Here is a 9965-nt window from a genome sequence, read left to right on the forward strand (position 1 = left end):
TTCAATATTTTTAAATTTATGAATGCTTGCTTTATGGCCTAACATATGGTCTATCATGGAAAATGTTCCATGTGCACTAGAAAAGAATGTATATTGTGCTGTTGTTGGGTGAAGTGCTCTGTAGATGTCTATAAGGTAAAGTTGATGGATTGTATTATTTAGGTCTTCTGCATCTTTGTTGAGTTTCTTTCCACTTGTTCTATCTTTCATTGAGAGTGGTGTATTAAAGTCTCCCACTATGACTGGTGAGTTATCTGTTTGACTTTTCAACTCTTTTAAAGTCTGATATATATTTTGGGGCTCTTTCATTGTCTCCATAGATATTTATTATGGTTATATATTTATGTTCAATCGATCCTTTAACCATTATATAAAGTCCTTCCTTGTCTTGTATGGTTGTTTTTGTCTTAAAGTCAATTTGATCAGAAATTAATACTGTCACTTCTGCTCTCTTGTTGTTGCCATTTACTTGATCTTTTTCCAACCTTTGATTTTTAGTCCATTTTTGTCTTTATCTCTAATGTGTGTCTCTGGTAGACAGCATATTGATGGGTTTTGTTTTCTTACCAATTTGCAACTTGCCGTCTCTTGAGTGGTGCATTTAATCTATTAACATTCAATGTAATTATTGACAAGTATGAATTTGTTGCTGTAGTGTTGTTATGTGTTTTTTCATGGTGTCCCTGGTTTCTTTGTTCCATATTATTTTCTGTGCTGAGCTCATTGTGTTTATGAATCGTGTTATCATTTCCTTTGTTGCTGTTGTTTTAGTATTTACTGGATATTTTTGCTGGCCCTCTTTTTTATTGTGATGTGAAGGTTTATGATTTTTCTTTGAGGTTATGCTGTGATTTACAGTTTTTCCCCAAGATTAGAACAGTCCATTCTGTTTTGCAGCTCTCTTACTTCCTCACCATTTAGAAGCTGTATAACTACACAGTATTTTCCCTCTTTTTGGTTTGTAGTTGTCCTCCATTGCCAATTGATGTCTCTGGTTCCCTATTTACAATCTTGTAAGCTTATTTTACTTTGGATGTGTTCATAGCTGTGGTTTCTGGGTTATGTCATCTTGTGTATTAATGATCGATTGTTAATTGCTATTTTGGGTCTCTGTTCAAAGGAGTCCCTTTAGTATCCCTTGTAAGGTTGGTCTGGTTTTAACAAATTCCCTTAGTTTCTGCTAATCTGGAAACCTCCTAATTTCACCATCATATTTGAGGGACAGTTTTGCCAGGTATATAATTCTTGGTTTAAATTTTTTCTCTTTTGGGGTTTTATATATACCATCCCATTCCCTTCTCGCTTGCATGGTTTCTACTGAGAAATCAGAGCTTGTTCTTACTGGTTGTCCTTTGTAAGTGACTTCTTGTTTTTCCCATGCTGCTTTCAGGATTCTTTCTTTGTCTTTGGTTTTGATGAGTTTGATGATGATAAGTCTTGGTTATTTTCTTTTGGGGTGTATCCTGTTTTGGGTTCATTGGACTTCCTAAACGGATATATTATCATCTTTCATCATTTCAGGGAAGTTCTCTGAAATGTTGGACAATTTTCTCAGTGGTTTTATTTTTCTCTTCCTCTTCTGGAATTCCAATGGCATGTAGGTTATTCCTTTTGATGGTATCCCACGTGAACCTTGTTGTTGTGTTGTTATGTGCCGTCGAGTCAGACCTGACTCATAGCGACCCCTTCTTGGGTTTCTGAGGCAGTATCACTACAGAAGTAGATTGCTTCATCTTCCTTCTGAGGAGTGGCTCGTGAGTTTGAACTGCCAGCCTTCTGGTTAACAGTCAAGTGCCTTAGCCACTATGCTACCAGAGCTCCCACATAAACCTTAGGCTTTCTTCATTTTGTTTTGATATTTTTTCTGATTGATCCCTTTCCAAAGAAATATTCAGGTATTTTGTCTTCAGTCTCATGAATCCTGTCTTCCATTGCATCAATTCTACTCCTTTGCCCTTCCAATATGTTATATATTTCTGACAATTTAGTATTAATCTTCTGGATTTCTATCTGTAGATTTAGAATAATTTCTAATTCATTTTGTCATTTTGTTAGTGTATTTTCTTCCAAAATTCTTCTGGGGTTTTTTCTGTGTTTTTTTTGGTCTGCCTCTCAATCCTTTGAAGATACCTAAACATAATTCTTTTGAATTCCTTATCAGAGAGTTCCAATGCTGCTTCTTCCTCAGGGATGTGTTCTGGGTCTGTATCCTGCTTCCTTGTTTCTACTACTTTATGTTGCTTCTTTGTGTGGACTGTGATGGTCTTTTGTGTCCGAGACATTGTGGGGTTTTTGTATTGAGAGCTCTGTACTGTTTGTCAAGAGCAGCTGAGGGTGAGTCAGGCTCTTCTTGGTGGTTGTTTATTGTTTGCCCGTTGGTGGAGAAGGAAGTGATGGTTCTCACTCAATAAGTGAAGCTGCAGGAGTTATGGGTGTAGTTGTGTTATATGGTGACTATTGCTGTCTTCCACTCAGTTAGACAAAAATAACAATTGAATAACCATCAAAAAATAAAAGCAAATGGACAAACAATACACTGTGTAACCACACAGGAACACTGACCAGGAAAAGGCAAAAGGGAAAAAGAAAAAAAAGAAAAAACCTGCAGTATATGGGGAGAGGGCAACAAGAGAAAAATGGTAGAGGAGAATAATGAAGAAAAAAATGGGAAAAATGCAAAAGAAACACAAGCAACGGGGTTAACCACAAGAAAGAAAAAAAAAAAAAAAACTTAAACCCCTAAAGGGAAAAGGAGAAAAGCTGAAAACTAGAACCTGGGAGGGGAAAAATAAAGAATAATAATTAAAAGGATAAAAGTAATAATAAAAATAATAGTTTTAAAAGAGACAAAAACAAACACTAAAAAACAGAAAAAAGAAGAAAAATATTGGGGCAAGGAGGGGCAGGGCACCCAGACTCCATCCAAGCTTGTAGACTGGTATGGAATTCTTGCCGGCTCAGAAATTCGGTGGGCGTGAAGGATGGCTGCACCTCTGTTCACCAAGAGGGTGTGGGGTATAAGAATAACAAGGGCATTGTCACACCTTTCCATTCATCCGGGTCTGGAATGTCTTGGGGTTTCTGGCAAGTGGAGCCTGTTCTTAAGTCCCTGGAATCTGGGAGAATGCTATTGCTTTAAATATCCCAAATCCTCAAGTTGCTTGTAAACTTTCAAAGTGGCTGCACCCTCTGGACAGACAGAAGTCCACAACTCAGCCTGCCTTCCTCTTCGCTGCTTTCCCTTTTATTACTCAACTGCCAGAGCCATCCTCTGTTTAGTCCCTGGCTAGCAGGGCCAATTTTTAGGTTAATTCTTAGGTCCTACCACCACTCGGCAATATCCAAGTTGTCTGTGCCGTCAGCATCACTGACAGACTGCAGCTCCATATGTCTCCTTTTCTGGTGTTTTCGTGCAGATTCTCCTGCTAGTTGGGGTTTAGTCCACTTCTATAGTCTTCCATTCAAGGCTTAGGAGTCCAGGATTATCTTCTGTATCTGTGTTAATTGTTTCCCCTTTTCTTTGTTGAAGAGGGTCTGTGCAGTCTTTCTGCCTATTCCGCCATCTTACTGGAACTCCGTGATTCTTAAATGTTGATGTTATCCTAACTTTCTTTATGTAATTTATCTAAAAGAAGTAATATTTGAAATTCTTTGATTTAGAATTTGTTTAAAACTGGTATGATTGATAAGGATTAGTAAGGACAATTTCAGTCCTTAAAAAATGCTGTAGAAATTACAAATAAGATTAGATAAAACAAGATGGATTGACACAGTGGCTGCAGTGATGGGCTGAAGCACAGCAACAATTGTGAGGATAGTGCAGGACTGGGCAGCGTTTCCTCATGTTGTGCATAGGGTTGCTATGAGTCTGAACCAGCTAGCTGACACCTAAGAACAACAACGACGACGACGACCAATCATTTTATCCAGTGAATTTTAATTTTTTTTTTTTTGTAAGAACTTTTGAGGTACGTCAGGATGTACTGATGAAGGAGATTGCCTGGAGGATAAGGGGGAGTGTTGGCCAGTGGGTAGATCTAGATTCTTTTGCCCCTCTCCGTCAACGTAGGTCCAATATTAGGGTTTAGATGTTGTTGATAAATGTTAAGATTAAGAAAAAAATAATTTTTGTGTTTAAAAATATAAGTTAATAATTATTAAGTTATATAATTAGTCATATAATTATATGATCAGTCCTGCCCTCTCATTTTAATGACAAAATGATGGAGTGCCAGAAAATTAAGTTAACTAGAACCTTGATTTCATAACTTTACTTCGGTGCTGTTCAGTTAAATCATACTGCCTCCATGTGGATTTGGGAATATTAAAAATGTCAAGCCATTTTAAATAATGGACACTCAAGACTATAAATGATTGGCTTGGATTTTGAGATCTCATTGACAGTATCGGTATTAAGACATGGCATGATATTTAAGTGACAGTGACTAGATATTGGTACTGGTTTTATGTATAATTTTTTATCTCTGAGAAATAAAAACATAATTGAAAAAAAATAAGTTTTTATAATTTTCAAAGTTTATTTAAATTCTTAAAACACGTCAGAGACCTCTTTCCTGAAGAATATGTTCTGTTTCATAGTCTCATGTGCAGTATAAGCGAAACAAAGTGATATGAACAGAAAACAGTCCTCATCTTTGAGTTTTTCCTTGGATTATTATTAAACATATTTGGTGGATATACAGCTTTTCTGTACAATGACTGTTTATAGATCTTTGTCTTTTGGGTTAGAAAATTTACTTAGTAACTGACTTCTCACTTAATGAAATTAAAACCAAGGTAATTTAAGTATCATTTCTAATAAAATCTAATGAGTGAACATTTTCATTTGTGTGTGAGACAAATACAAAACCTAAAAAATAAATTTGCATTTAGTCAGTTGTTCTGGCCTTTAGTTTTTGGCAAGATGAATTAGTTAGGATACTTTATTACTAAATTTAGAATTCTTTAGCATAAAAGACTAGAAATAAGTGATACTACTCTTCCTAATAATACCTAACGATGATACAGTAAAACAAACAAACAAACAAACAAAAAAAACCAAACTCACTGCCCTCAAGTCAATCCCGACTCATAGCCACCTCTCCTTGGGTTTCCAAGTCAGTATCTTTACAGAAGTAGATTGCCCAATCTTCCTTTGAGGAATGGCAGATGGATTTGAACCACCAGCCTTCTGGTTAGTAGTCATATGCCTTAGGTACTATGCCACCAGAGTAAAAAATGCTTTAAATTCTTCTTTTCAGAAATTTAATTAATGATCACTGAATGGATTGGCTCATAGTATCTATTTAGAACTGTTACGGCACTGAAAACTTAGTTCACATAATCTACCCCTTTTTCTAAGATACCAGTAAGTTTTTCAACTCCTAATGACTCTCTTGATAGATTTCTAAAATATGATGGGATTTGATTATTAAATCAAATTGATGCTTAATCTTATTCTCTCTCTTTTTAAAAATTATTTGCAGGAGAGGGCTCCTCACAATTTATATGGCCAACTTGGTAAGTAATTCTCCTTTTTTTAGGTTTTTCATTGTGCTTTTTGCTTTTTTATCTTTTTAAAAATCAAGGTCCCTTAAAAAAAAAAAGAGAGAGAGGAAAGCTATTTAAATTTAAGAATATTTTCTACCTCTGTTTTAATTAAAGGATAGACTTCAATGTTTAAATGAGCCTTGATACCATCTGGTTCACTCTTGCCATGTAGAACTGTTTCACTTATTTCAGGTGGAAAGTCATTTACTGCTGTTCTGCCTTAATGATTCTTTTTTATTTTTTCAAAGTTTAGCTTACATGTGCTAGGGTGCACACACACATCTTAAATTTCATTTGATACTCTGTCTCTGTTGCCATTTCTTATGGAAAAAATGATTTAAGGATGAGCATTTATGATGTGTGTTCTTCTGGACATTGAAGCAGCATTGGTTTTAGCAGCAAACACTGAGTACATTTAATCATGTAATAGCTAGGCTTCCAAATTTCAAAGATTATAGAAATAAAGTTAATGTTTTCTAGTATTTGTATATTAGTTCTGATAGTCTTGATGGTAAGTAGATAATCAGGGTTATAATTTATATTGCCAAGTTCATATTTTAAAAACATTCATTTTAAAGTCTTCATAAGTTGTTTAATAGAATTTGTAGGCAATATTAAAAAATTAAACTATGAAAAGTTAAACATTTATTACTTAAATGTAGGCTCTTGAATTCTGTGACAAAGAAGTAAAGTTTAGAGATATATTTAACAGTTCGCTTAAGTTATAACCAAAAAAAAACCAAACTCAGTGCAATCGAGTAGGATCCGACTCATAGCAGGTATCACCACGAGGCAGTCTCACTACGGAAGTAGATTGCTCTGTAGTTACCATATGCCAGTTACTATGCTAGATGCTGGTAAGCACTACAGAGATAGTCCTTGAACTCATGAAGCTTACTGTCTAGTGTAAAAGCCAATGGAGAAATCATGCCAATAATAATAATGTGTGAAAAAGACCAAAGAAAAGAATTTATAGGGTGCTGTGAGAACCAGAAGATAACACTAAACTATTCTTGAGGGGAGTTTAGGTCAGAGAAAAGTGGTTCAAACCTTTATTGAGTCCTGGGCAGAAAACTGCACATGTATAGAAAGACACTCAAATTTCCATATAATTTCAAGGTTTTCATGCACCATTGATTAAGAAAGCTTAGGGTATGCCATCAGGTAAGTAATTTTAAAATACTGCAGAAAAGTAGCTGTTCTAAGCTCTTTGATTGCAATGACTTGGGAATTTCAGGACAAGAGAGTAGAGACTAGTGAAAAGATTTCTTTTATCTTTATTCTGTTCTTTTGTCTGTTTATTTTGTTCTTACATTCTGTTGAATGTAAACTGTATAGGATCCTGGACTTTCCCTACTTTATTTGCATTATACCATGAGCACCTAAATAAGAGTCTGACATATGGTGGGCATTGAATAAGTTTTTATTGAATTGATAATCATGTTGTTGAGTACAGACATCTAGATTGACCATGATTTTACCCAATCATTTTGAAGACATTTACCTATATCTTTGTTCTCTATATATACTTTTTGGAATGTGTGGTTTTACTATTTTTTGTCTTAAGTAATCTCTCATTTTTCTTAATTGTTTTTAAGATTTTTCTTTTGGAAAATTTGTGTTTGGTGTTGTTGAGTACACTTATATTTGTTTAGTTTTTTTCAGGACTCAATTTTCTTCTTTGGTGGTTAGTTCTGGAATTAAATTCTCATCGATTCTGTCTTCAAATCTCTCATCTTTCCGTAGGGTCTGTATTCTCTTATTGTGGAACTACTTTAAGATGTGCTTTAAACCTTCTTATTTTCTTTTGTATGTCTCTTTGCTCTTTTTTTGCTACTTTTTAGATGTCTGTGTTGAATTCTGGTTAATCTCTTCAGATCTGTCTCCAGGTAACATGTCTTTATATCTTGTTAATGTGGTGCTTAACCTATCCATTGATAATTCACCTTCATTGATGACTCTATTTTTAAGAAGGTGATAAAAAATAGGTGATAAATGTAATAAAATCCAGAAAAAATTACATATTGTTTTTGTAACATTACAAAATGTAATGACCTCCAGGAGATGACCCCCAGGAGAGTAGCTGTCTGGCACACACATAGTCCAATCTCTGGACACTGGCTTTTGAGAATAAGAGAATAGCTTTATTTATGTAGCACTAGGTAAAGAGCTCACTGTCACTGAGTTGATTCCGACTCATTGTAACTCCCTTTGGGTTTCCGAGGCTGTAAATCTTTATGGAAGTAGGTGGTCCAGTCTTCCTTCTGCGTTTAGCTAGGGAGCTGGGGGGAATCTCCTTCAGGTCTGACTCCCTGAGGTAAGTGTGAGTTACAGCTTTATAAGGTTTGAATAGGGAAGTTACAGATATTCATTGAAATTCTAGGTGATCTATTGCATAGGGAGTTTTTGGGGTGATGCGGTACACGTGGAGTGGTCATACATGTTGCTCTTAGGCATCATTAGGTGCCATCGAGTTGGCTCTGATTCATAGCGACCCTGTGTTCAATAGAATGAAACACCACCAGTCCTGTGCCAGCCTCACAGTCCTTTCTATACTCGAGCCCATCATTGCAGCCACTGTGTCAATCCGTTTCGTTGAGGGCCTTCCCCTTTTTCTCTGACCCTCCGCTCTACCAAGCATGGTATCCTTCTCCAGGAAATGGTCCCTTCTGACAACATGATCAAAGTAGGTGAGACGAAGTCTGGCCATTCTTACTTCTAAGGAACATTCTGGCTGCACTTCTTCTAGGACACATCTGTTAGTTCTTCTGGCAGTCCATAGTACTTTCAGTATACTTTGCCAACACTACAGTCAAAAGCTTCAACCCTTCTTTGGTCTTCTTTATTCATTATCTGACCTTCACATGCATGTGGGGTGATTGAAAATACCGTGGCTTGGATTAGGCACACCTCAGTCTTCAAAGAGACAACTTTGCTCTTCAGTACTTTAAAGAAGTCTTTTGTGGCACATTTGCCCAGTGCAATACATTGTCTCATTTCTTGACAGCTGCTTCCATTTGTGTTGATTGTTGAACCAAGTAATATGAAATCTTTGACAACTTCAACTTTTCTTCATTTATTGTGGTGCTGCTTATTGGTAAAGTTATGTTAATTTTTCATTTTCCTTATGTTGAGGTAATCCATACTGCACACTGTGGTCTTTGATCTTCATCAATAAGTGCTTCAAGTCACCTTCACTTTCAGCAAGCAAAGTTGTGTTGTCTGCATATCACAGGTTGTTAATGAGTCTTCTCCAATTCTGATGCTGCATTCTTCTTCATATAGTTTAGCTTCTTGGATTATTTGCTCAGCATACAGATTGAACAAGTGGTCATGCATAGCATGTTCTAAAAATGGCAACCTTAGCATAATTGGTGGGGGATTTTTTGCAGGGGTTACATCAGTAGGTCATCTCAGGACAAGGCTGGACTCTTAGGCGTGCTCCATGGGCCAAATCTAGTAGGAACCTGTGTACACTTGTCTCGTGTTTGCAGCTGCTGGTTTCTGAAAAATAAGTTAAAGTTTCAGTTGCAGTGAAAAGTTACTAATTGTAGGAGCTATGGTGGCATGAGGAGCTCTGGTAGTGTAGTGCCTAAGGCACTTGACTGCTAACCGGAAGGTTGGTGGTTCAAACCCACCAGCCATTCCTCGGAAAGAAGGGCTTGAGCAATCTACTTCTGTAGTGATACTGTCTCGGAAACCCAAGGAGGGGTCACTGTGAGTTGGGTCCTACTCAATGACGCATAACAACAACAACAACAACATGGTGGCATGAGCCATAAGTACATGGTCTGCTCAGCAGGAGCTGTGGGTGCATGGGCCAGGTAACGTTTTTGTTAAATAATTATCTGAAATACATCTTTAATACTTTTCCCATATTTTTCTGGTTACAGAAACTTAGATCATCTTTCCTTTTCATTTTTGTTTTTTTTTTAACCAAGATCTATCTGACATCAGCAGTGGCATCCCTTGTCTCACATTCTCTTCTGAATCTGGCTTGATTTCTGGCATTTCTCTGTCAATGTACTGTTTTTTAATTTTCTTCAGCAAAACTTTACTTTCGTGTGATATTACTGGTATTTTTTGATAATGTCTGCATATCACTAGAATACCTTTCTTTGGAATGGGCACAAGTATGGATCTCTTCTAGTCAATTGATCAGGTAGCTAGCTATCTTCTAAATTTCTTGGCATAGACAAATGAGTGCTTCCAGCATTACATCCATTTGTTGAAACATCTCAATTTATATTCCATCAACTGCTAAAGCCTTGTTTTTCACCAATGCCTTTAGTGCATCCTAGAGTTCTTCCTTCAATACAATTGGTGCTTAATCATACACTACCTCCTAAAATACTGAATGTCAACCAATTCTTTTTGGTACAGTGACTCTGTATTCCTTCCATCTTTTTTTTGAT

At 36.3% G+C, this 9965-nt stretch overlaps 1 protein-coding gene across 1 annotated transcript in view; it reads left to right on the plus strand.

The window, feature by feature from the left end:
- The window catches only part of TMEM135 (transmembrane protein 135), a 321242-nt gene that overhangs the window by 52601 nt on the left and 258676 nt on the right, over positions 1 to 9965 (plus strand). The window contains exon 4 of the mRNA XM_007946278.2: positions 5487 to 5520. Within this exon, the coding sequence (XP_007944469.1) occupies positions 5487 to 5520 (34 nt within the window). The remainder of the gene's footprint in view (positions 1 to 5486; positions 5521 to 9965) is intronic.

This window comes from Orycteropus afer, unplaced genomic scaffold (assembly GCF_000298275.1).
Source record: "Orycteropus afer afer isolate SDZICR_OR568_19922 unplaced genomic scaffold, OryAfe1.0 scaffold00154, whole genome shotgun sequence".
NCBI classification, from domain to species: Eukaryota; Metazoa; Chordata; class Mammalia; order Tubulidentata; family Orycteropodidae; genus Orycteropus; species Orycteropus afer.